This window comes from Ovis canadensis, chromosome 5 (assembly GCF_042477335.2).
Source record: "Ovis canadensis isolate MfBH-ARS-UI-01 breed Bighorn chromosome 5, ARS-UI_OviCan_v2, whole genome shotgun sequence".
Classification (NCBI taxonomy): domain Eukaryota; kingdom Metazoa; phylum Chordata; class Mammalia; order Artiodactyla; family Bovidae; genus Ovis; species Ovis canadensis.
Window position 1 is genome coordinate 24,810,757 of NC_091249.1, and position 26,466 is coordinate 24,837,222.

General features: G+C 57.3%; 2 protein-coding genes across 5 annotated transcripts in view; one reads left to right on the top strand and one right to left on the bottom strand.

Annotated features, from left to right (window-relative positions):
• Nucleotides 1-6,359, bottom strand: part of RLN3 (relaxin 3) — a 29,676-nt gene extending 23,317 nt beyond the window's left edge. The window contains exon 1 of the transcript XR_011257153.1: nucleotides 6,301-6,359. The gene's annotated coding sequence lies outside the window, so the exon portion shown is untranslated. The remainder of the gene's footprint in view (nucleotides 1-6,300) is intronic.
• Nucleotides 315-26,466, top strand: part of RFX1 (regulatory factor X1) — a 33,280-nt gene continuing 7,128 nt past the window's right edge. Inside the window, exons 1-9 of one of the 4 annotated variants that reach the window (XM_069590877.1) lie at nucleotides 315-553; nucleotides 8,217-8,579; nucleotides 15,826-15,935; nucleotides 16,183-16,266; nucleotides 17,284-17,391; nucleotides 18,301-18,417; nucleotides 19,431-19,526; nucleotides 21,029-21,123; nucleotides 24,950-25,337. In XM_069590877.1, the coding sequence (XP_069446978.1) occupies nucleotides 8,267-8,579; nucleotides 15,826-15,935; nucleotides 16,183-16,266; nucleotides 17,284-17,391; nucleotides 18,301-18,417; nucleotides 19,431-19,526; nucleotides 21,029-21,123; nucleotides 24,950-25,337 (1,311 nt within the window). In that variant the 5' untranslated portion in view covers nucleotides 315-553; nucleotides 8,217-8,266. Of the gene's footprint in view, nucleotides 554-2,853; nucleotides 8,580-15,825; nucleotides 15,936-16,182; nucleotides 16,267-17,283; nucleotides 17,392-18,300; nucleotides 18,418-19,430; nucleotides 19,527-21,028; nucleotides 21,124-24,949; nucleotides 25,338-26,466 lie in introns of those variants that run through there. The other 3 variants (XM_069590878.1, XM_069590879.1, XM_069590876.1) reach the window with 3 other exon arrangements.

Below are 26,466 nucleotides of genomic sequence, written 5' to 3' on the forward strand. Positions count from 1 at the left end.
AACCTTTGGGTTAGATTGACATCCCTTTAGTCTAACCAGAAGACAGGCTTTAAGGCAGCAAACCAATCCCGACCTCACAGACCCCACCCCTTTATTCTTAGCCCGATGCTTCCTTGGGGGAGTGACGGGCTCCACTGCCTTTGAAGGCTGTTTCCTTTGATGGACATTAACACTGGTGAATCAGAGCGCCGGGAAGTCGAGAGGGTGTTGAAAAGCGTGCCTTGGGGCCAATAGGTTAGCGGCAGGGCCTGGCGCCGTCCAATCACTTTTCCCGGTGTCGCCAATCACCCTGGACCCCGCCCCCCGAGCGTGACGTAAGTAGGGTGGGTAGCAACAGTTGCCCCGGTGAGGGAAACGGAGGCGCCATAGCCACGGTAGTCGTGGCGACCAAGCAACCCGGCAACGCGAGTCAACAACAACAACCGCCCGGCCGACCCCCACCCCCACCCCCCCGGCCCGGCCCGGGGACCCCGGCACGTTCTGTCCCCCTCCCAACATCGCCTCCGAGACCTCTGGAAAGCCCTTCCGCAGAAAGAAGTGGGAAGAAGCCGAGGTAACCGGGCGGCCCCAGGGTGGCAGGCCGGGCCGGGGAGGGCGGCGGGGCCCGGGCGGCGGGTGTCGCTGTGGTCAGAGTCTTGGGGGAAGGGGCGGGCGGTCAAAATGGCGGCGGCGACCGTCGGGGCCGTGGGGGAGGGGGGCTGGGGCCCGGCTGGGGCGACACCACCCGCCCCCGGGCCCCGCGGCCCGGCCCCCGCGAGGGGCGGGCGTTCGCAAGCCGGCGGCGAGTGGAGGTCGGCCGGCCCGGGCGGGGGGCTTTTATATGTCGGGAGGTACAAGGGGGCGGGACTTTGAGGGTTGGGCCAATGGGAGTGAGGGAGGGGCGAGGCGGGATCTAGGTGGATGGGCGGGGCCAGGCCGTAAGGTGTGGTTGGGGGCCGGCCGGTGCCCCGGGAACGGGGTGGGGCAGCTGCGCTTAGGCCTTCCTGCTCCCTGAAGCTATGGAGGCCACCTGTTCCTCGTCACTTTAGAACCTGCCAGTACTCAGTGCCTACCATACCTAGGCCTCAGTTTTCCATCCTGTAAAGTGGGTTCAGTCATTGCCGACTCTCCTCTTTTTTTGCATTTCAGGCCTCCTAATTCCTTTCAGAAATTTCTCGTTTCATCCTTGAAGTTTTTACTCCTATCTACTGTTTCTGAAAGTGTTTTATAGATTAACTGTTGGTCTTGATGTCAACGTTGCTGTTCCCTCCTAAATCTACCTTTTCTTTGAGAGGAGGTGAGGGTGGAGAGTTTTTGAAGCTGTGGGCTAGGGATATGACTTTAGTCTGGATGATTTGGTTAGCAGAGAGCAAAGGCTTTGGCTGAGAGACATGATCTTGGGTGGCTGAGTTAGAGGAACCGAAACTTGATTGCTTCTCTGTGGGCAGCTCTAAGATCTCCTTCCTGTTATCCCTGGACAGGGGGCTTATTCCTGGAGATTGGGCCATTCCTAGTTTTTCTGCCTATCCTGGGCTTCCTCTCTGGGCATGGGGAGTAAATGGCTCCTGAGGAAGTTTCTGAAGCAGCTTCTCTTGGTCAGACACATGTTTTTGTGTCAATCAAGTTGGTGTCAGCTGGATCACATGTCACTGAAGAGGTACCAGCCTCCAGAGCCACGTGGGGAGGGAGCGGGGACACTGAGGTCAGAGACAAGGGGAAGTGCTCTACTTTGTTAGAGGAGAATCTGAGTGACTGTTTTGCTGGGCAACAAGATCTGCCAGCTTGAGGAAGATTTTTTAAAATAGCCAGCCAAGCCAAGTCCACTGTGCTTATTCTCCATTTTGCTTTGGAGCTTGGCATCAGCAGGGCTGACAGCAGACTGCAGCCGTTTTCTTTTAAAATCAATCAAACTTCAAGAAGAAATGTTCCAGGTTCTCCTAAAGCTTTCCCCCAGAAGTTTGAGATAAGGCTGGGAGAAGGGATGTCACTTCTCCAGGGACTTTTCCCAGGTCAGAACCTCTTGAAATTTAAGAAAGGGAGAGATTTAATTTTTCAGTAAAGATCTAGAAATAACCACGTTGTCAATCATCAGCACCTGTTAGAAAGGCAAATTCTGAGGCAGAAAGTGGTGTTACTGATGATCTAGTCTCATTGACTGCTTCTTCCACTCTCTGTGACCCCCCCTTCCCTACCCCATCCCCCATATCTTTGGCATTTGAAAGGCCCAAGCCCAGAGCAGTTATTAGACTCCAGAAGGGAATACTGGCTTTGGTTGCTTGTTTGAAACAATCAACTGCTCTCTAGCTGTGTGCTCCTGGGCAAGTAAGTTAACATCTCTGGCCCTTAGTTTCCTCCCATCTAAACAAGGGGCAGTGATCATCGGTCACAACTTTAATCTCATGTTACGGTACTGTGGATCCCATAAAAGAATACATGTTGAGCATCAGATACATAGTAATTGCTCAGACTTTGTTGACTGCTACTGTTATTATGACGATTGTCACTTCCTGCTCAGCCCTTGGAATTATACCACTCGCATTTATTTTTATCATCTCAAATCGGGTGACAGCCTAGTGGGTTTAAAGCTTGACTCACTTGCTCGTCCATGTGGGCCGATGACAGGGATCCTGGGAAGCCGGGTCCTAGGACTCCAGTTTCTAGTGGGAAGGTGTCACTTTCCTAAGACCCTTCTCCAGCCTTAGGAGAAGACCCAGAGAGAAAGTTTATCCCTGGGCCCAGGCTCAGACTCAGCCTTCTGGGAAGCAGCTGGATAAGCTGGGGCACTGGGTTTCATGGAAAAGTGGGGACCTGGGAAAGGTGTCCCTGGAGTTAAGTGGCTCACCCTCCCCTCCTGCCACACGCTCCAGCATCTTGGGGCTGAAGACAAGGGTTGGGCCAGACAGGACTCTTCCCCACTCCTCCACCTGCCAGGGACACCGCCTCCAGAGAGCAACTGCTTGGTGCACAGTCTTCCTGGCCTAAGGGGCCTGTTCTGGATTCGGAGGCATCACCTGCCCCTGTAGCACAGCTGCAGGAGGCAGTAACTTTTCCGCAAGCCTCTCTCACCAGTCGGTAGATTTCAGCCGTCTTTGACATCACTAGCAGGGTGTTGTTCCCAGCATTGTGGACACTTATTTGGCAGTGAAAGTGGAGCGGAGTCCCAGCTGTGTGCTTGTCAGTGTTCTCGTAGCTGGGAATAGAGTGATGGGCACCCTTACCTTTCTGGTTGTGGAGGGAAGAAGAAAATAACCAAACAGGATACAGGGCCAAGAAAAAAATGAAACAGGAGTATGTGCTCCAGAGGGCTTGTAAAGGGGGTGCTTGAGACCTGACAAGGTGACCTATGAGCTGAGACATGAGTGATAAGGAGCCAGTAGGCGGAGATGAGGAGAGCATGCCAGTAGATGGAAGAGCTGGGGCAAAAGTCCTGAGGCAGGGGAAGGCCTGGAGCATTTGGGAAGGAGTGATATTGTGGCTAGAACATTCAGAGCGAGAAAGGGGCCTGGAAGGGGCCAGATCCCATGAGGCCCTGTAGGTCATGGAAGGGGCTCTGGTTTTTATTTATTCTCTGTTATGGAGAACATTGGAACCTTTTCAACAGAGGAGTGACACAATAGGGTTTGTATTTCAAAGACTCTTAAAAAGGCAAGAGTGAAGCCAGGAGCCAGTGATGAGTGGGTCCAGGCAAGAGATGATGGTAACCATCAATACTAGCATGGTATTGATAAAGATGGAGGGAAAAGCCCAGCCTTAGGATCTGTTCTGGAGGAGTTATTGATACGTCTTAAAAACTAACTGGTGGGACTTCTTTGCTGGTCCAGTGGCCGAGTCTGTGCTCCCAATGCAGGGAGCCCAGATTTGATCTCTGGCCAGGGAACTAGGTCCCACATGCTGTCAATCCTGTGTGCTGCAGCTAAGACCTGCACAGCTAAATAAATAAATACACGTCTAGTGGTTAGGACTCTGTGCTTTCGCGGCTGGGGCCCAGGTTCAACCCCTGGCTAGGGAACTAAGATCCCACAAGCCACGTGGTGTGGCAAACGAACAAATAAAAACACCTCCCCCCCCAACACACACACACCACCAAAAAAAAAAAAAACCACCACCAAACTGGATACAGAGGATGAGGGAAACTCACACTGTTATATTTAATTTCCCCATTCCCCCAGAAGTTCGTTTTTGAAGCCAGTCTACAGGTGAGGAAAGTGAGGTTTTCTTTCATTTCCTGGGGAGGGCCTTGTCCAAGATGTACAGCTAAACCTTTACCTGTTTTTTACGGCCTGTGATCTGAGAATGTTTTTACATTTTTAAGGACATTTTGTGACATGAATAATATATCGTGATATGTGAAAATTATGTAAAATTCAAATCTCAGTGTCTAGTAATAAACTTTTATTGTCACACAGCCACGCACCTGCTTGTTTACATATTGACTACGGCCCCTTTCACACTCCAGTGGCAGAGCTGAGTCACTGGAATAGACTTGTCTGTCCTTGGAGTCAAAAATCTTGACTTCTGGCTGGCCCTTCACAGAAATATGCCGGCCCATGTCCTAAAGAATGGATTAAAACATTCTCCAAAAACAGGTCTTGGCTTTGAAGATAGGTGCAGCCATTGGTGCATTTTTTGGCAGTTTCATTGCTAAGGAACAAATTTGCTGAGTCATGCTCAAATAGATGGGGAACACATCTCATCCTGTATAGATATTTGTGACTTATTCCTCTCCAGGGAACACCCTCCCGAACTCTGCTTAACCTAGCCTTCCACAACTGGAAAAAAAAAAAAAAAGGGAGGTTCCCTGGTGAAATAATTATGGGAAATTTGGCATTCAGTATCATTCTTCCTGGAGACTACAATGCCAATGCTGAGAAGGACTACAATGCCAATGCTGAGAAGGTCTCCAATAGAGAAGCTGGCTTAGCTGTTTTATCCATCTCCCCTTCCCCATTTTGAGCTCAGTTGTGTCAATGCCACCTCCCCCTGTCCTTGAGCGGAAACAAGGAGGCCTGCAGGGTTTGCACCTTGAGGGGGAGAAAGCACCAGCAAGTGCAGAGGTTTTAAAGCCCTTTTGTGGTGGGAGGGGGCCACAAGGGGCCACTCTCCTAAGGCTAGGAAAGTCTGGGCCAGGGCTTCTCAGTGCCCGAAGTACAACCTGCCCCAGAATTATCCAGGCGACTAGCTCAAACAGCAGACTCCAGGGTCATCCCAGACTCTGTCAGTGGGCCTAGGAACCTGCATTTAGCTGACTCCCCAGGTGAGGCTGATGAACACCAGAGTCAGAATCTCCGCTTGGTGCCTGTTTCCAAGAGCTTGAGGATTGTGTCTCTCTCCTTTCCCCTCCAACCCCATGGATGCTTGTTGAGTGACTAATGATAATAGCAACTTCCACTTCTCAGTGCTTATTTGGTGCTCTGCTGATCACACTGGATCTTTGCAACAGCCCTGTGAATCAGGTGTTATCATCCCCACGCGAAAGATGGGGAAACTGAGGCCCAGAGGAAAATCAGTTATATGTTCATGAATTAAGAGACAGGCCAGGGTTCAAGTGGAAGTGTGTCTGATACTGGTAGACAGGCGCTGATCAGCAGCAGTGACTCGAGCGTCCAATCTGGACCAGGGTTTGGACCCAGTAATGCAAGGAGGTCTGAGGAGGCGGGCCGCTCTAATGCTGGCAGGGAGTTTGGGGAGGGCAGGGGCTGGTGCAAGGTGTTTTCCCTGTGTGCTTGGCAGGCAGTAGCCTCTCCCTCTCCAGGTGAGCAAGTTCTCCCTGCTACCTGAGTCCCTGGCAGGCCACCTTTCCATCCTGCCCAGTGAGCAAACCCAGAACCACTCCCTCAGACCTGGACCAGGGCCCTTGTTGCCGTCCCTATCTCTGTAATGACCAGGCTTGGCAGGGAGGGTGGCCTCAGGGCTCTGCCAGCTCTGTTCACACCAGCCACCGGAGCCTGGCATACCCCAAGCCCAGCAAGCCCACCCGAGTGCAGACAGCAACCCTTCTTTCCTTTGTACTTAGCAGCCCAAAGCAGGGAGGCAGGGCCTGGAGGCTTATAGTCTTGCTTAGAGCCTTGTTCAAGGGCCCTGGGCAATGAGGGGAACCAGAGCCATTCCTTAAGTGCTCAGGCTGCACCAGGAGCTTGGCCAAACACTGCCCGCACCATCAGACGGAGCTCTGCAGCAGCCTTGCACTGTAGGCCTGCTACCCTCCCATTGCACAGATGGGGCAGTGGAGGCCCAGGGAGGGGCACCCTCCCCACAAGTCACACAGCGGGGAGGTAGTCAACTTCAAGTTGTGCACAGGCCCATCCAGGGTTTGTGACTCACCTGCCTTGCCCCCTGCTGACCTGGATTCTTCTTGGGTTTGGCATCCAGGGGCAGAGTCCAGATCCCCAGAGAGCGAGATACAGGGAGGTGTGAAGGACACAGGCACCACGGTGCTGCCTGGCCTGTGGTCTTGCTCGGGCTGCTCTGGTGGGCTCCCCGCCCGAGTTCTGCTGCTCCAACCAGAGCCTTGGGTAGGTGGCATTGCCTCTGTGGGTGGGCCTTAGGTGTCTCCATCTGAAAAACAGGAAAGATGCCATCTACTGACTGTGAGCCCTGGGCCTGGCTCCCTGAGTAGGGCTGTGGGCTAACAGCACATATCTGGGGGTCAGAGAGACCTGGCTTCAAATCCCTTTCCTCTCTGGTTGCTGCCGCAGGCCTGTGCGCGGGTCACTCCTGAGCCTTGTTTTGTTCATGGGTGAAATGGGCGCAGTGACTCCTCCCTTGCCAGCCTGCCATGAGGAGGTAATCACAGTGATCACCTGGGGTTTCTGATCACCAAGTAGCAGTTGTTTTTCTCTTCCCCTTGAAAAATCTCTTTTAGTCGCCCTGCAGCTGGCTGGCTGTGGCACACAGGTGCTCGAGGATTAACGCAGAAGAGCCTCTGGCTCAGCCCTGCAGTGCCATGCTGCTGAAGGCCACAGGTCACCGCGACCCCACAGGCAAAGCTCTTACACTGAGATTCTTCTAGGGCCACCAGGGACCACGTAACTGTGAGGGCTGGAGCTTCTCCTAACCACTCGTGCATTTGTTCCACTGTCCCTAGAAGCTCCTTAGTGAAGGAGCGGGGCGACCGGCGGCCCACTCCCTGCAGGGGCAGGGCTTAGCGAGGGGCGGGGCTTAGCCCGGACGCCGCGCCTCACCCACAGTCCTTGCCTCGCACCCAGCGCCTGAGCCGCACGGCGGACGGCTCGCAGCCAGGAAAGCTGCCTCTGCATGCTCAGGGGGCCCCGTTCTGAGGTCAGCGGGGCCTTCCAGGCCTGCTCTGTGGCCAGGGCCTGCTCCCAGCCCAGTCGCCCCAGGCCCCAGAAGGCCACTGTTCAGGGAGGAGCTCACATCTGGCGTCGCCACCTACAAATGCCCTCGTTTCTATGGCCACAAGCAGCTCAGGGGGCTTTTTGGACTCAAAACACCTTCCCCGTGTCTGGCATTCCGCCGCCCACCCCCCCTCGGGGGATGACACTCAGCCAAGAATCCAAGCCCAGATGGCAGGCAAGGAGGGGACTGGAAGAGGCTGGCTGGGAGACAGCTTTCCCCACGGCCTTCCTTCCCAGCAGTTAGCCCAGTAGTCCAGTGCTCAGAGAGCCCAGGGTTCAGACTCAGTCCCACCTCTTCCTTGCTTGGTGGGCTGGGGCAAGCTCCTTAACCTTTCTGAGTCTCAAGCATGGACGCGATTGTTGCAGAGTTTTAAATTAAGTAATGCAGAGACTAGATTCTATGTGCTTCCACTGCCTGGAGTAGGGGTTTGATCCCTGGTCGGGGAACTAAGATCCCACATGTCATCCAGCCATGCCCAAAAAATTAAAAAATTAAAGTTAATTGTAAAGAAAGTATGCAGGACAGTGTCTGCAGGCACCCTCGGGAGAACTGTATTATTTGTTTCTGGGCAAAAGTCGGAGGTCTCCCAGCCCAGGGGTCCCCCAGGCGCTGGAGCCTGCGAAGGAAGAAGGCAGGAATCCTGGGTCAGGGTGAGTGGAAGAGGCGCAGACCAGCCCTGGTCCATCCTCAGTTGCCATGCAGCGACGGGTTGGTTAGATCTTGCCACCAGCCTTGGGATGTAATTAAGCTGCTGATGAACCCAAACGTGTCTCTGGGGAGCCAGGAGCTGTCCCTGGTTTCCTCTGCCTGTAGATTAATTCTTGTTTTTCCTTCTTTTTCTCCCTCCTCTTCTCTCTCCCCCCTCCCTCCTTCTTCCCAAGCAAGCAAAAAAAAAAAAGCCTTATTTATTATCATTTTCCCCACTGTTGGCATGGCAACACAGGCGTACGTTACTGAGTTACAGGCGGCCCCGCAACCATCCCAGCCACCACAGGCTCCGCCACAAGCCCAGCCGCCACCGCCGCCCTCTGCGGCACCCCAGCCCCCCCAGCCCCCCGCCACCGCCGCCACCCCCCAGCCCCAGTATGTCACCGAGCTGCAGAATCCGCAGCCCCAGGCACAGCCACCGGGCAGCCAGAAGCCGTATGTGACAGAGCTCCCGGCTGCCCCCACGCCCTCGCAACCGGCCGGCGCACCCACCCCGTCCCCGGCGTCCCAGCAGTACATCGTGGTCACCGTCTCCGGTAAGTGGACGCGTGCTCGGAGCCAGGACACCCTGTGAACAACTCCAGCAGGAGTTTGGGGGAGCCTAGCCTTCTGGATGTGGGGGCATCCCGGAGCCCTCCCGTCATCACTTATTGTGCCGATCACCTGGAGGGCAGTTTTTAACTGTCTCAGGTTCACAGGTGGGATTTGCGGGACATCTCTGGGGAAGGCTTCCCTGGTGGCTCAAGACAGTAAGCGATCTATCTGCAGTGTGGGAGACCCGGGTTTGATCCCTGGGTCGGAAGACCTGAGGAGAGCATGGCCACCCACTCCAGTCTTCTTGCCTAGAGAACCCCATGGACAGAGGAGCCTGGCGGGCTACAGTCCATGGGGTCGCAAAAGAGTCAGACACGACTGAGCGACTAACACTTTGACTTTTTTCACTTTCTGGGGAAGAAGTAGTCAGACCAAGCAGGGAGGACTCTGTACCCCCCAAAATCCTCCCCGCCAGGGTAGCTCTTTGAGCTGGTTCTGTCTTTGTCCTCAAGTAAGATGTCACTCAATGAAAGACTTGGGCAGTGGAGTTAGTTTGCAAACGCCTGCTGGAACTGGAGGGGGAGCATTCAGCCGTCATCCATAAAGGGACTGTAACAACTTTGAGTGACTTCCCTGGTGGTCCAGTGGTTAAGAATCCACCTTACAACACAGAGGACCTGGGTTCGAGCCCTGGTCGGGGAACTAAAATCCCACAGGTAGCAGGGCAGCTAAGCCTGAGCGCTCCGCACAGCCGATACAACCAAGACCCAACACAGTCAAAAGTTTAAAAAACAAAAAGTAACAGTTTTGAGCTCAGGGGCTGCCTGTGAGGTGGTCCCAGCTGCAGTTCAGGGAGGTCCACTGGGAGGTCTGGAGGGGTTGCTCCCCCTCCCTTCCGTTTCATTTTTGACAAGACTTGGGCCAAGCAGGGCTCTTGGTTGGGTGAGTTCGTGAGTGTGTGATGTGGCCAGGGGATCCTGTTTGTCACTGCAGCCGCCCCCCTGAGTCTGTGGAGCAAATGACCAGGAAGCTTGGGCCATAGCACCCATGGTTCCTGCCTCAGAGCATCTTCCCTGCGCCCGCTTCCTCTAGAATGGGGGCGGGCTGAGCAGAGGGAAGCAGAAGCAGAGTCAGGACAGGTGGTCCCTCCCCTGAGGGAGAAGGTGGAGCTCAGACGGACTTCCCTGGCTGCCCAGTGGTTAGGACTCTGCGCTTCTACAGGGAACACAGCTTCCATCCTTAGTTGAGGAACTAAGATCCTAACATCCCACACGCTGCATGGTGCGGCCAAAAAAAAACCACAGGCGGCTCTCAGGACAGGACTGGGCGTCTTCAGTGGTTTCTGATGTTCCCTGTGTAGAGGGGAGGCTAGCCCAGGTCTTTCCGCAGTGGAAAAGGAAGTGGTGGGGATCCTAAGGGCATTCTGGAAGGCTGTGGAAGGTGCAGGTCAATTAACTTCACCCTAGGACAATGAAGAGTCAAAACTGGTGGCAACTGACACGGCCTCGTGGGACCATGATGGAAGCAGCTGGGCCCTGGCAGTGTCCTGGAGGCTCCCGGCAGTGTCAGGGTCCCCAGGGAGGGTGGGGGGCACGGGGGGGGGCGGGCTCGGGACAGTGACTCTTTGCAACACAGACTGGTGTGGAGGAGGGCTGGCATGTGAGAGTCAGCTGAGTACAGAGCAAGGCCAGGCCCAGGATGTGGCCAGGGTCTCCAGGCCACATCTCCAGGGGGTTCTCAGCGCTGCCCAGTATCCTCACCAGCATCGTGCCCACTCTGAAAAACCCAGGCCCCTGGCTGCGCCCTCACCTCTAGCACCTCCCTCTCATTCCGTGTTCTTAACCCCCAACCCTGCTCCCGACCTCCCTGCGGACAAGGCATCATCATGTGACAAGAAGGACCCCATCTCCCACCCACCCAGCCTCCCAGCCCCCAGGGTCCATCTGCACCCACCAGCTCTGCTTTCCTGCTGCCGGAAGGGTGAAGTGGCCCCATGGCAGTTCCAGGCTGCCCCTCCAGGACTTCTGCCGTCCCAGCCTCATCACTTAGTCCCTCTCTGGTAGATCTTTTCTACCTGCTTGTAAAAATACAGCAACTCCCATTTTAACCAGGGCCCCCAGGCCCTGCACCTCCTACCGCTGTCGTCCCATTTTCTTCCCCTAGTTGTCGTTTAGTTACTAACTCATGTCTGACTCTTTACGACCCCGTGGACTTATAGCCCACCAGGCTCCTCTGTCCATGGCATTCTCCAGGGAAGAATACGGAAGTGGGTTGCCCTTTCCTTCTCCAAGGGATCTTCCCAACCCAGCGATCGAACTCGTGACTTCTGCATCTCCGGCATTGGCAGGCAGATTCTTTACTACTGAGCCACCTGGGAAGCCCTCCCTTTAAGTCAGAATTCCTCAGAGAATTCATCCTCCCTTGCTTAGTCTCTGCCTCTTCACTCGGAGCTCTGTCTCCTTAACCCCAGAGTCCCAGGCAGGATCACCCATGGCCCATCTTGTCAATCCAATGGTCACCCTCTGTTCTCCTCTTCCTTGGCCTCTGGGCAGCACGTGACAGTTTCTCCCCCTCCCCCCCTGCCCCCCCAGAGATGCCCTCCGCTCTGGTCTCTGCCCACCTCTCTGCCTCCCCATCTCAGTTCCCCCTTGCTCCTTCCTCCTCATGTCCCTGACCTTGTGCACCACGACCTCATCAGCTGAGGCCTCCTCTCTGCTCCAGGGCCTTGTCCTGTCCCTCAGCCTCTTATGCCACCTCTGTACGACAATGCCCACGTTGAGGTCAGGACCCAGGGACTCGGCCCTGAGTCCTCGCCACCTGTGACCCATCCACGCGGTTCCACAGACCTCTCAAACCAGCATGGCCTGATGGCAGTCTGGAATTTCTTTCCTTCTTCAAATCTGGCCTCCTTAGAGACTTCCTTGTCCTAGCAAATATCACCCTCTCTCTCCCCCCACCCCAGGCCTGGGTCAGCCTTGACTCCTGTCTTACCCAAAGTTTTTTTTTTCCTGGCCACATGGCGTGGCATGCAGGATTCTAGTTCCCCAACCAGGGATCAAAACCATGCTGCCCCTGCAGTGGGAGTGCAGAGTCGTAACCACTGGACCACCAGGGAGGTCCTCTGTCTTACCCATCCTTGAGCAAGCAAGCTGTCTTGGCTCCACATCCTAAGCCCAACCAGAACCCACCACCTCTCCCACCTCCCGGCTCTAGCCTCTGTTCAGACCCTTCACAGTCCTCCCCAACAGCAACCAGAGAGAGCCTCTTGATAACTGTTGATTCGATTCCATCATGTCCCAGCTCAACCTGGATTATTCTAAAGCAGGTGGCCCTGGGGGCACTCTCTGAGAAAGCCTGGCCTGGCCTTTCTTGCCCCTAGGAGATCTGGATCCCTGTAATAGGGACCAGCTCCATACTCCCTGCGCCACTACTGATAAGTGTCCAGCCTCCTGACTCTGGCCATCCAGGCCTGCTGGCCACCCAGCCCCACCTGGTATCAGCCTTCCCCCCCACATTCCTGCTTCAGCCCCACTGGCCTTCCTGTGGCTCTGCAAACCTTCCAGGCTCAATTCATCTCTGGGCCTTGGCACTCTCGTTGCCCTCTGCCTGGAGCTTGCCCACCCCAGACCCTCTGGTGGCTCATCCCTCATGAATGCTGACCTGACCCAGCTCAGCGCTCCCATCCCATCTCGGGGCCTCTGCACAGCCGAGAGCAGGCAGGAGGGGTTGCCTGTCGCCGCTAGAGGACTTTCCATAGCCCCCACGGCATCTTATTGGCCTTGGACCTCCTGAGTGCTGGCTTTTGCTGCTTGCTGTGTCTGGGGTCCCCAGAACAAGGGTCTGGAATGGACGCACGACTGCAGACCCCAGCATTGCCCAAGTCCCAGCCCGTCTCCTCTCTTCCCTTGTCTTTTCCAGCTCCTCCCAGCACCCCCCTCTCCCACCCTCAGGGAGGCCCTGGTACCTACTGGTCAAAGCCTTCGTTACCCCCCTCCTGGCCCCCACTGTGCCGTGGGGCACTCAGTGTGGATGGGTTGCGGTGTTGACGTGACCGGTTGTGGGTGTGAATCTCTTCTTTGCTCAGGCAGTGGCTTCATTATCTTTCACAGTGGTCCTGGGGAACTGCCTGTCCCTTCTGCTCCTGGTTCTGCCAGCAGCAGGCCTGTGCCCGGGAATAGTTACCAGGCATTGCTTTCTCGATTTGTTCTATGAGGACTCCTGCGGCTTCGCTGACCCCTCCCCCACCCCTGGCAGTGATTTCTGAGGGTTCCTTTGTAAGCCTTAGAGTCCCTTTTATCTAAGGGTGGCCTCTAGGCCACGTGAGCCGGTCCTGGGGGTGGAGGTGGGAGTGTAACTAACACCAGCAAAGGCTGCAGCAAGGTGTCTGGGGCTCCTCCGAGCCAGAAGCAATGTGAGCTGAGCAGGGACCCAGGGAGTTGCAGGCAGGAGGCAGGGCGGGGCCCCAGAGCCAGACCTGGAGCTCAGACTGGAAGCCAGCCAGGAGCGCCGCCGCCCTAGAAGCAGCTCCTCTCGCCCAGTCCTCGGGAGCTCTGCCCTAAGGTGACTTTGGAGGTGATGGGAAGGAAGCTCAAATTTCCAGCTTAGGAACAATCCTCTAGATCCGTAAGTCCCCGTCCTCAGAGGCCACCAGGCTATCACCCGAAACCCAAGTGGAAGGAAGACCTTGTGAGTCCTGCCGGCCATCCCTAGAAAGATGAGACCAAGCCGGTGGAAGGGGGTAGGGCTGGACTGAAGAAGGGATCATGTCCAGCCTCTCTTCCCTGCTTCTGTCTCACTTGGAGCCACTGGAAGTCCAAGACTTGCATCAAGAAGAAGGACCCGGAAGGTGTTTATCAGTGTCCCCAAGCATAGATGGGGAAACTGAGGTTGGGACAGACAAGGGACCCAGGGCCCTGGGGGCATCAGGAATCCACAGGCTCCCCTCCCAGTGAGCCTTTGACTGAAATCATTGGCAGAACGGGAGCAAAGGATCAGGAGGAAGAGGAACAGACGGCCCCATCTGTGGTCCGTGGTGACCTGGTTCCCGTCTTGGAGTCCAGCCTCTCAGGCTTCCCTCCGTCCTCTCCCAAGCAGCTCAAAGTGACCTGTGAGGCCAGAGTAGGTCTCAGTGAGGAAGTTAGTGCAGGGGCCAGGGAGGAAGACACGCTCATCAGATCGAGGCACAGGAAATCAGCTGCTGCTTCCTGGCTAGAGATTTGAGATGGCAGGGCCCTCTCTGGCCTGTGCGTATGTGCAAAGTGGAACTTGCAGACAGATGCTGATGCCCCAGGCACACACGTGCACACACAGAGCCAGGGCAAGACACTGTGGCAGGGGTCCCACCTTGGCCACAGGAAGCCCCTCGTCTAAAGAGTAGACTGTAGAATCTCACCTGCTCATCCTTGTGCTGCAGCCTGGCCAGGATGGGGGTTCCAGCCTTGAGGGCCACCCCTGAGGCAGGAGATGGGCAAGACTGCCTCCCGGAGCTTCCTTGTCCCAGGTGATGCTGGATCCCAGCAAGCCCCCAGGCCCCCAGCTGCTCCAGGTCCCCACTCAAGGACCCAACCTTGCCCTTTTCATCAGAGTACCAGGGCGTTGGAGGGGGTGGGAGAAGCCCCCAGCTCGCTTCCCACCCTGAGCCAGGCTGAGCCTGCCACGGGCCTCCTGGGTCAGGCACTGACCCTGAGGCCATGGACACCCAGGCGTGCGGGGGCCCCCACGGGACTGGGTGCTTTCTCGGGTTTCTCCCCACGGGCCGGCTCAGTGAGGGCCTCCTCTTTGATGATGACAGGGAAGCCTGAGTTGTTGCGAGGGATGATTCCAGCAAAACAGGGGAATCAGTGTCTCCTGGAATGAGGTGCAGAGTTGTCCCAGGGCCTACCCCACATCTGGCCCACACCTAGCGTACACACAGCCATGTGTTCTGCTTCAGACTTGGCCCCTGAGGTCTTTGCTTCTACTTGCGTGCCACCTTTCTGTTCTAGCCAGTGCCTTCTCCATATCTCCCTGCAACAGCCGAAGCCTAGCTCCCCACTTTAGAGGCTGAGACCCAAAAGGATGCTCCGAGCCTTTTGTGTCCCCCATAAGCCCCCGGCTCAGACACATGCCTCTTTACCCACATGCCTGAGTCTGCATTCCCCTGCCTTTGGGGCCTCAGCCTAGGCCTGGCCTGTGACTCTGGTCCCAGCCCCACCCCACCTCTGAAACTGCTGGGAGTAACCAGGCGACAAAGAGGGTGGGGTGGCTGGTGTCCCAGCTGGGATGAGGGTCTCCCAACCAGTGCCTCTGGGGACACTCTCCCCATGCCCCTCCCCCTCAGCTCCCCTGCTAATCACTTAGCAAGATGTGCATGAAACCCAACCTGCACCTTCCTGATAGCATCTCTGGGTACCAGCCTCCTTCTTGACCCCAGAGCATAGCCCCAGCCCCTCAAAGGCCCCACTCAGGCTGGCAGGGAAGTATGTTTATCCCAAGAGGACTGCCAGGAGCGCTGGGGGGATTAGCTCCCCAAGGCTGCAGGTATAAAGCCACCCGCGCACCCTGCTGTTCCTGGAGAGGTGGGCAAGGATCAAGGAGTGCCGGGCAGCTCCTGGGGACAGACGGGCAGGGGCTGGGGGCGGGAGGGGGGCACCATGTTCTATGACTGCCTCTTCTCGGCTGCCTGTCAGCGTGAGTACCTGCCCGCCCAGCCCCTCTCCCGCCCCCCTCCCGCGCCCCACCCCCACCAAGGACAGGGAGGCTCTGACAGTGGCAAGGGAGGAGGGGGTGTTTGACAGCAGGCCGGTGAAACTTTCTGGGGTCACTCCTCTGACCAGCTTCTGTTCCTGGGAAGCCAGGGGTCACCTCAAGGCAGGTGGTCCTGATGCTTTCCAGGGCTGTGGAACCCCTGGGAGGTGGGGTTGATGGGGTCGGTGACGGTCCACAGTCCTGCCTGCTGGGCAAAGGAGTTCATCTCCCCAAGCCTCCACTGCATCTTGGCTTGTCAGTCAACCCTTCTGGACACTGACTTCAGGACAATTAAGGGAGGGGGTGCGGCTGCTAATGGGTGTTAAGGATTATAGGTCCTTGTGGCCCACAGCCCACTCCAATGGGCAGTCTTGGGGCTGGCCAGGGGCCAGGCAGGATTCCTGGAGAGGCCTAGCCTCATCTGGAGCTGGCTTCAGGCAGCAGCATCCATCTCGACGGCCTCAGGCTCAGGGTGGGATTGGAGGCAGCAGGCAGAGCTGACCTGGTGACCTTTCCCTACAGAGGGTGCCATGCGGGCCAGCGAGACTGTGTCAGAGGCCAGCCCGGGCTCCACGGCTAGCCAGACCGGAGTCCCCACTCAGGTGGTTCAGCAGGTGCAGGGCACCCAGCAGGTAGGACACGCCCTGCCCCCGGGGTGGACAGAGAGCACACCATGCGGGCAGTGAGGCTACGGCCGTAGCGACCTTGCTTCCCCCCACCCCGCAGTCCTGCTGCTGGAACCATCTGCTCACCTGTTCTTATCAAGATGCTCACTGCTAAAAAAAAAATCACTACCCCTCCACCCTGCCTTTCCCCCACCCCAGCCAGGCCTCCCTGGAGAAACCAGCCCGGTTCAGGTCTTTCCTCCTTTCCCCACAGCGGCTACTGGTCCAGACAAGTGTGCAGGCCAAGCCGGGCCATGTGTCACCCCTCCAGCTCACCAACATCCCGGTGCCCCAGCAGGTAAGCTCCCCACCTCTGGCCCCCACGCCCCGCTCTCAGAGCCTCCCCAGGGTGTAGAACCAAACCCCGTAGCCTGCTCGGATCTGCCCGCACCAGCCTCGAGGATTTGGGGCCTACCCTGGGGTGGCCGGTGAGGCCGTGTCAGTCAGGGCCCATGGGGCAAGAAGGAGGTGCAGGAGTCATCTTAACAGAGAGACCTGAGGATTGACAGGAACACGGCTGGTGGGTCCAACCCTGATGTTCCAGAGCAGAGAACCCAAAGCCAGTTAGGAACCAAGAGCCCAGCACCGGGAGCAAGTGCACGGTGATCTGTGGGCTGCAAGGCCGCACAGCGGCTGCTGGGGTCTGGCACGGACTGGGACAAAGTCCTGCCCAGTCTCCAGGGTGGGAGCGCATTTTGAGGCCCATGGAACCAGGCTCCCTGGGAAAAAACTTCAGCTCTGCTGAGTATGGGCTCCAGGACCTTGGGCAAGTGCTTCTGCTGTCCTAAGCCTCGCTGTCACCCTCTGTGAAATGCGGGAGCCACCATGCGTTGGGACTGTCTGGGCGATTCTGGGAGCTGGCAGGCAGGCAGCACTAAGACAGCACCTGGCTCAGCACGTTGTTGAGTCACTCAGTCGTGTCCTACTCTTTTGTGACCCCGTGGACTGTAGCCCACTAGGCTCCTCTGTCCATGGGATTTCTCAGGCAAGAATAGTGAATTGCCATTTCCTTCTCCAGGGGATCTTCCCGACCCAGGGATTGAACGAACCCACATCTCCTGCATTGGCAGGTGGGTTCTTTGCCACTGAGCCACCAGGGAAGCCCCTGGCACAGCACAGGTGTACATTAAAAACACACAGGCCAGGGGATTTCCTTGGTGGTCCAGTGGTTAAGACTCTGCACATCTAATGCAGGGAACTCGATCCCTGGTCCGGGAACTCAGATCCCACATGCCTCGAGGAGGGCAAAAAAAAAAAACTACATGCACACAGATCAGTGTCAGTGAACTATGGTCCTTCTCCCTTCTCGTTCCAGGCTCTCCCCACGCAGCGTCTGGTAGTGCAGAGCACAGCCCCGGGCGGCAAGGGTGGCCAGGTCTCCCTGACGGTGCACGGCACCCAGCAAGTGCACTCACCCCCTGAGGTAGGTGGTGGCCCCTTCAGCCATCCTCCCCGCCCCGTCCCCAAAGGAGTGAGGACTCCCTCCTGTGAAGTCCCCGTTGAGCCTGGGTGAGGGGGGCTCGGCCGCTAGACTCTGCTCTGCTGGCTCTGGGCTGAGTTTGGCCCCAGGAGGAGGCACCTTCTCTCCTGGGCCAGAATGGATCTCAAAGTTCCAGCTCTGGGCCCTGCATCCCAGGAAGCAAAGTGGCTCTCTTCCAACCATAGCGTGAATACTTAGGACCCCTAATTTCCACGTGGGTGTGGAGGCAGGTGAGCCGTGGATGGCTGGGAGGATGGGTGTCAGCAGTCAGACTTTGAGGTCCCAGGCTCAGCCATTCAGTCCTGAGGACTCTGGGCAGGCCCTCAGAGCCTTCTGAGTCCACAGTTTTCTAGGCATGAAACAAGTAATAATACCCACCCCTCATCTACTTCCCATGACACAGAGCTGATGGGGGCTCTGCAGCCGGCCCACCCAGGGTCAGCACTTGGAGCCACCACTCACAGCTGTGTGGCCCTGCACATGTCCCTTCCCATCTGCGCCTTCACAACTCATCTGGAAAGTGGGGACCCCCAGACCTAGCCTTTCTCACCTCAGGGCTGCAGTCCAGCTGCTGATGGAGGCAGCTGGGGGCCACTGAGCGGAAGCCAAAGTCCCCACCCTTCTCGCTGGGGAAGATGGGCTTCCCCAGCATCTCTGGGCTGAACTCTGAGCCTTGCCCTGGGATCCCAGGGGCTGCAGGAGGGACCAGGCGTCTGGACACCCAGGGCAGTTATCAGCTTAGGTGGCTGGGAGACGTCCCCCCGGCTGTTGTCCTTCCCGAATAGCTCTTGGGACAGGGTTTTGTCAGGGCCTGGCTGCCCCACACACTCTCTATGCCTCCTTCCCTTGCAGCGGTCACCGGTGCAGGCCAACAGCTCCTCCAGCAAGACGGCCGGGGCCCCCACGGGCACAGTGCCACAGCAGCTGCAAGTCCATGGTGTCCAGCAGAGTGTCCCCGTCACCCAAGAGGTGCCAGGCCAAGGCGGGCGGTGGCAGGGGCAAGGGGTGCTGGCCCAGCGGCCGCTGCATCCTCCTACAGCTGTTTGTCGGGGTGGTGGTGGGGAAGCCAGTGGGGGTCCAGCCCTAGCCGGCCACCGGGGCTTGCGGCAAGCAGCTTTGCTTCTCTCCAGACTCTTCCTTCTCATCTAAATACTGGCTTCTGCCCTGAGGGCCAGGGAGCTAGGTGGTTGGGGCTGCTGCGGAAAGCACCTCAGACTGAATAGGCACTGGAAACAGCTTCAAGAAACAACCTTGGTATCTCCAGGCCCATTTGTCTGGAGGCAGTCCCAAGGCCAAGTCCTGGCTCGCCCCCAAGGGGCTCAGGGAGAGGCCTCAACCTGTTAAGTCCATGCCCCATCTTCCAGAGGAGGCCTCACTCTGCGCTGCCAGCCACCGTGGCCAGAGCAGGTTATAAGGCGAGGGTTGTCTGTCATCTGGTCATTACCAGTCGGTTGGGGAGTGGTTCCCAGGCCCTCAGAAAACCAGATGAAAGCCATAGATCCTCTCCCTGGAGGAAAGCAGAAACTCCACCCTGAAGGACTCAACAGATATGCTCCAGCCAGGCACCACAGCCCCTCGGAATCCAGCCCTGGGTTCATCACTCGGCTGCTCCCCGCCTCCCAGCTTCTGTCCCTCACTCTGTCCTGAGGGTAATGCCGGCGTCCCGCCATAGCATGGAAGTGAGGACCTGCGGGATGACCATGTAGGCAGTGGGGGTGGAGAGTAGGGGCCCACCTCAGTCAGCTCCAAGTTCAGCTCTCAGTCCTACTTCCTGTCAGCCTCACCTGGTAGAGCCTGGGTTCTCCATGGCGCCCAGAGTCAACTTGGTAAGGAGCCTGGAAGCCACATGGTGTGGCGCCAGCAGTGAAAAGCTGGAGAAAGGCTGATGCCAGTGCTGGGGGAAGGGGGTGGCGCTCGAGGACAGGCGGGCAGCCATGCTGGCCGTGGCTGTCGCAGCCTGACTTGCCTTTCCCTCCCCGCAGAGGTCGGTGGTTCAGGCCACTCCACAGGTGCCCAAAGCTGGCCCCGTGCAGCAGCTCACGGTGCAAGGACTCCAGCCGGTCCATGTGGCTCAAGAGGTGTGTGTCTCCCCCACATGCCTCTGGGCAAACTGGGGCTCAGTCGCAGGGTGGGGTGGGGGGAAGGTGCAGGCCCCTCAGGCCACAGGGAGGGAATGGAGCCCCCCTGGGGGGGGGTCTGGGTGGGGGGAGGCAGCTGGAACCTTGAGAAACCCACCCCTACCCTGGACTCCCAATTCCAACCATGGGCCTCAAGCCTTCCTCTTTGCCAGCACCGGGCAGTTCAGGGCCCAGGCTTTGCTAAGAGAGAGCTCTGGATTGTCCATTCCCTGACACCGGGTGGGGGTCTTCTGGTCGGGTTGCTGCCTAGTGTCAGCAGCCCGGTGGGCGGTGGAGGCCTGGAGACCCACCCGCTGCCGGCCCCGGTGACCCCGCAGTGTCTCTGTTTGTCCTCCAGTGCTCAGGCAGTCAGTTTCCCGCTAGGAAGGCAGAGCAGCAAGAGCCCTGGCCCACGCCGCCACCGGAGCCGCCGCCGCCCCGGCCGCCCACGCCTGGGCCCGGGCCGGGTGCGCTGGCCCCGGAACCGCCAGCTTGCCGCGGGGAGGCCCCGCAGCTAGGCAGCCCCGAGCCGCTGCCGCCCCATTACGAGCCGGGCGCCGAGCAGTGGGTGGAGCTGGTGGGCTTCCTGCCCCCGCACCTGCTCCTGCCGCAGCAGAAAGTGGTCCTCGAGCCACTACCCGGGCTGCCGGCCCGAGCCAGCCCCGACCAGAGGGTCAGGATCCAGAGAGTCCCCCAGGTGCTAGTGTTCGGCACGGCCGCCACGGCCCTCAAAGTAGGTGGCGGACGCACGGGCGGGGGTGCGAGGGGCGGGCGGGGGCGGGATCCGCCGGCCCCGGCCCGCGCCCGGCCCCGCAGGCCCTTTAGACCCCACCTCCACCCAAACAGCCTGGGGACCCATCTCTGATTACCCCCCTCCGCCCCCTACCAAAGCGGGCCCCTGGTCCCAGGCTCTGCCCCTACGGACTGGGATGGGGGATGGGTGGGGAACTCAGGCCCCGCCCCCGCCCTGCTTTGTCAGTAGTTCCAGATTCTGGCCCACCAATGGGGGCCCCAGCCCTTGTCCCGGCTCCGCCCGTCGCATCCTGTGCACCTAGGCCCCGCCCCCATAGGCAGGGTCCCTCCCTGTTGCAGGCGCCTGCAGCCATAGCTAGTTCCCTGCTCCGGCCTAAACATCAGGCTTGTACCAGAACTTGGCTCTGCCGCTGGGGTTCAGCTTTCATGCCCGCAGTAGGGCCCTGTCTGGGGTCCCTTCCACCCACCTCACCTCAACCCTACCCTTGCTGTCCCCAGTCCAAGCAGAGAGGCCTCGCTTTTCCTGACACCGCTGTGCCTCATTCCCAGCCCTGGCCCTGTCCAGGGTGTTCAGAGAGCCCCTAAGTGCAGCCTCCCAGCCGGAGACCTGGGAGTCCCCGTGAGCTTGGCCAGCTGCCAGACTTTGAGAAGCAGGGAGGTGGGGAGCCAGCCCACCCCTGACCCTCTGCGTCCCCTTCCTCCCATGCCAGGTGCAGCAGCTCCAGCAGGTGCCCGTCCCACACGTGTACCCCAGCCAAGTGCAGTACGTGGAGGGTGGCGATGCCAGCTACACGGCGAGTGCCATGTGAGTGGGGCGGGGGTGGGGGAAGGGACAAGAGGAGGAGCATGGGTCTGCTCAGGATCCCTTCCCAGAACTTGAAGCCCCAGTCTCCGGCAGACCAGCTAGCCTTCAAGGTGAAAACAGGCGATAACAGTGAAACAGAGGGGACCCTGGCATGTTGGAAAAGGCATTCCAGTATAGCATCAGGCTTTGGAGTCAGGGAGGGGGGTCTGGTTCTTTGCAAAAAAACAAAAAAACATGGATTTCCCTATCAGTCCAGTGGTCGACACTCTGTGCTTCCAATGCCAGGGGTGCAGGTTCGATCCCTGATCAGGGAACTAAGATCTGACATGTCACAAGACATGGCCTGAAAAGAAATTGCAAAAAAGGAAAAGAAGTTTAATTTTACAAGATAAAATTTTTAATGAGTAGGGACCGTTAAACAGTGAAAAAGAAATCTTTACTCCTGATCCCCAACCCTGCCCCAGAGGAGATGCTGCACCCCATTTCTGTTTCCTCCCTGAGATGCTCTGAGAATAGAAATTACCTGCTTTGTGTGTTGAGAAATAGAGGCAGCGTGTTCTGTCCCCTATTTCTTCCCCTGCCACATAGCTCCGAGCTCTTCATGTGGGTCTCGGTTACCCTCTTTAATCACCGTGTGTAACTCCACTGCTCAGTTGCAGCATGAATGTCATATGGCCAGTCACCCCCAGCTAGCACGCAGATGACTTCCACTCTCTGGTGCTGTACACAGCTCAGTACCTGCCGTATCAGGCATATGTCAGCCCCAGGCCTGCCCTAACCTCGACTCTGGCTCCCTGCTGGGGATCCTCCACACACCGCCACCTTCTGTCTCCCCTCTCCACAGTAATAATTCAGGACTTAGATTTATTCTAGTTGTCCATTCAGCTTCCCAGGGGGCACTAGTGCTAAAGAACCTGCCTGCCAAGGCAGGAGATGCAGGAGACGCGGGTTTGATCCCCGGGTTGGGAAGGTCTGCTGGAGAAGGGCATGACAATCCACTCCAGTATGCTTGCCTGGAGAATCCCATGCACACCTGAGTTGTTTGCGTTTTGAGAAGTCTCATGACTTTCTTTGCATTTGCCTGGTGTCTTTCTCATGTCCCAACCACCTGTCCCTGTGGGCATGACGCTGGGGGTGGATTAGCTCATGGAATGACTTGGTCCCTGGGTCCTGATGCTGCAGGTGTGGGGCCCCGGCCCCTGCGTCATGGTCTACAGCATCCAGCGACCTCATGGTTCTGTTGATTTATTTCCTGCACTGCCTGGCTCTCATCTGTGCAGGTGACCAGTGCTGGCGGAGGCCACAGAGGACATTCCAGAGAGGCGCTTAGCTCCTGAGGGCCCCCGAGGGCTCTTCTGCCTCTCCCCGGTCTGTCTTTGGTTTCTGATTCAGTTCTTCCCTCTGTGACTATAGTGTGTGAGTGATCACAGCGTCTGCCGTTACCCTCAGATTCTTCCGCTATATGACTTTCTTGAGGGCATCATATCTTCTATCTCTCCCTCACAGTGGGTCATTTCCACGTTTCCAGCCGTTTGCTGGTCTGGATTCCTCCTCTGATTAAAGCCACACCCCTTGGGCTTCTATCCTTGGCCCTGTTTAGCTTGTGTCCAGTTGTGGTCGTTCGGTCGCTAAGTCGTGTCTGACTCTTTGCAAACCCGTGAACTGCAGCACATCAGGCTTCCCTGTCCTTCACTGTCTTCTGGAGTTTGCTCAGACTCATGTCCACTGAGTCAGTGATGCTATCTAACCATTTTAATCTCTGCTGTCCCCTTATTCTCCTGCCCTCAATCTTTCCCAGCATCAGGGTTTTTTCCAGGGAGTTGGCTCTTCGTATCAGGTGGTCGAGGTAGATACAGACATTCATTCCTGTAGTCATTCAGCAAGCAGTTGCCATAGCAACATTTTCCGAGCGCACAGTGTGCGGGTAGGGTGCTGGGCTGGTGTTGGTTCCTGCCGGGGGGGGTGGCTGGGGCGCTTAGCAGTACTGGCTCAGGCCCCACACTTCTGCAGTCGCTCGTGCCGTGGATGTGGACTATACAGATGTGTGAACCAGTACACAGGGAACAGGAGCTGCATCCTGGGGTCTGATGGGCGATGCTGTACACCAGGAGTGACCGCGCCCCCCACCGCCACCTCAGTTGCTCTTCTTGCTGCCCTGGGAGGCCCACAGGACTCCCGTCCCCAGCGTCCTTCAGCACCTTCTGGATGCACCTTCCCTCCCTTTCTGGATTTTAACATTTTAGCTTATGTTTTTTATAATTACTTTTATTTTATTTCTTTATTTTTGGCTGCACTGGGTCTTCATTGCTGCGTGGGCTTACTCTAGCTGTGCCAAGTGGGGGCTACTCTGGTTGCGATGCACAGGCTTCTCATTGCAGTAGCTTCTCTCGTTGTGGAGCACGGGCTCTAGAGCTCCTGAGCTCCTGAGCTCCAGAGCACAGGCTCAGTAGTTGTGGTGCAGGGCTTAGTTGCTCCACAGCGTGTGGGATCTTCCCAGACCAGGGATCAAACCCATGTCTCCTGTATTGGCAGGCAGATTCTTTACGCACTGAGCCACCAGGGAAGCCCAGCTTATGTTTTCAAATGACTAATACATTGTGCGTGCGAGCCAAGTTGCTTTGGTTGAATCTGTCTCATTGTGACCCCACAGACTGTAGCTCACCTGGCTCCTCTGTCTATGGGATTCTCCAGGCAAAAATACTGGAGTAGGTTGCCGTTTCCTTCTCCAGGGGATTGAGAGGGCTCAAAAACAAAACCTGTATCCAACCATGTTTAGTGAGGTGGCTGCCCCCTGTCCACACACCCTCCACCCCGATGAATGGCAGATACAGATAATGAAATGCCATGCGATCTCTCCCTTCTTCCCAAAGTATCATCCATACCCCTCCCTGCCTCTTTTGTTCACCTAATGGAACATTCTGGACCTTGTTCTTTGATGGGACCTCAAGACCTTCCTCCTCCTCTCTCACCCCCACGTAGGATTTCATCAGCTTTTAACTTGACATCCCAGTAAAGATAGACACCACCCCACTCCAACCCCCCTATCCATCCATGTTATTCTTGCTACGATTTGCAGCCTTGAGTTCATGTGACCGAATAGTTGGAGACCTCTCCAGGGCAGGATGGGTCGCTGGGTCAAAGCGAAACACATGTGCACCTTAATAGTCGTTGCTGACCAGCCCCTCATGGTGGCAGCCAGTAGATTTAGGAGTAGAGCTCTCACTTTTCCCCACCCACTTCTGCGCCTCGTGTCCCTTGATATGTGCCACCTTCCACAGTGCCCTCAATCTACCTTTGCCCTTGGCTTCTCCTCTGGCTCCCTTGCCAGGACATTAACCTCCCCCGGACTCCAGGGTGGGGCCTTTTCTCTCGTGTCCGCTGTTGGGTCCAGCGTACCTAGAACAGTGCCCAAGCAGGCCTTCAATAGTTGTTGGTCTTTCTTTTTTTGGCTGCACCACCAGACTTGAGCAATTTCAGTTCCCCGACCAGGACCCCCCCAGCAGCGGGAGCAAGAAGTCCTAACCCCTGGACTGCCAGGGTATTCTCTCAATAGTTTGTTTTCTGAGCAACTGAAGTGTTTAGCCCGTTACAAGTTACTCAGCTCTTCCAGTCTCAGTTCCTCACGGCTGAAGTGGGGACTCCGAAGTCACGGGACTGCTTTGAGGATTCAGTGAAGAATTGCCCACCAGGCACTGGGGTGGTGTGCAGTGCATGGAGCTGTTGCTGCCCTGCTCCCCCTTCCCCCGCCACTGCAGGGCCTCCCCCGTGATGCCCCTGGGCCACCCAGCTCTTATCCCCTGTCTCCCGCCCTCTACTTCTTTTGTAGCCGCTCCAGCACCTACTCCTACCCTGAGACGCCTCTGTACCCACAGACGGCAGGCACCAGCTACTATGAGGCCGCGGGCACGGCTGCCCAGGTCAGCACCCCCGCCACTTCCCAGGCGGTGGCCAGCAGCGGCTCTGTGCCCATGTACGTGTCTGGCAGCCAGGTCGTCGCCAGCTCCACCAGCAGTGGAAGTGGAGCCAGCAGCAGCAGTGGTGGCAGCAGCGGCGGCGGCAGCGGCAGTGGCGGCGGCGGCGGTGGGGGCGGCGGGGGTGGGGGCGGCGGCGGCGGCGGAGGCGGTGGAGCAGGCACCTACGTGATCCAAGGTGGCTACATGCTGGGCGGTGCCAGTCAGTCCTACTCGCACACCACCCGTGCCTCACCAGCCACCGTAAGTGCCCACCCAGCCTCAGAGGAGGTAGGGGTGGGGGGCCCCCTGGGCAGGGGCGGCGGGCGATGGGTGCCGGCCACTGTCCCCAGGAGTCTGGGCAGTCTGGTGCCAGGGCGCTCAGGTGAAGAGGTCCTGGGGTTGACTCCTCACTGTGTGGCCTCAGGCAAGTTCCTCAGCTTCTCTGGGCCTCAGCTGATATGCCTGAAGCTCTTGGAGCTATTACCCAAGGAAGTGTCATCGAGTCTGATAGTAACTGGCGATGGCGGATAGATAGCATGGGGCGGGAGATGCAGGCACCACCGTGCCAGGAGCTACCCGGAGCAAGGATCTGTGTCTATCCGGAAGGCAGTGAGATAACCTTCCTGTGCCCAGGGCGGCTCTGTGGAACAGCCCTAGGGCCTAATCCTGATGGGGCTTGTCATCAGCTCTGTGACTGCGGGTGGGATGTCCCGGGATGGTCCTTGTCCTCCAGGAGCTTGAGGTCTAAGTGGTCTCATGTTTAACTCCCGCCCTCTCCCTCGGCCACCCATTGTGGACATCATTACCAAGACCGAAGCTTTCTCAGAAGACAGGACCTCCCTCATGCACTCAGGCAGCCTGGCTTCTAGTCTGAATCTTTTAATGCTTGTCATGACCCCCATAACTGACTTCACGACCCCCGAGTGGGTTCTGAAAATGTGCTCCCCTAGACCCGTGCTGTCTGGAACATCCTCCAGTGATGGATATGTTCTCTGCTTGCTGCCTAGTGTACAGGCCTCAGGACACATGAGGCTATTGAGTGCTGGAAATGTGAGTTTCACAGTCCCAGAAACAGAATTGTTATTTTTTTTATTTTAGACTTTTTAAAAATTATTTATTTTTTGGCTGTACTGGGTCCTCGTTGCTGTGCTTGGACTTTTGCCTAGTCTGTGTCGCTGTGGGGCACAGACTTCTGAGCTCGCTGGCTTCTCCTGTGGAGCATGAACTCTAGAGTGTGTGGGCTTCGGTAGTTGTGGTGCACGGGCTTGGTTGCCTCACGGCATATGGGATCTTCCCAGAACAGGGATCGAACCCGTGTCCCCTGCATTGGCAGGTGGATCCTTAACCACTGGACCACCAGGAAGTTGCCAAGTTGTTTTTTTAAAAAAAC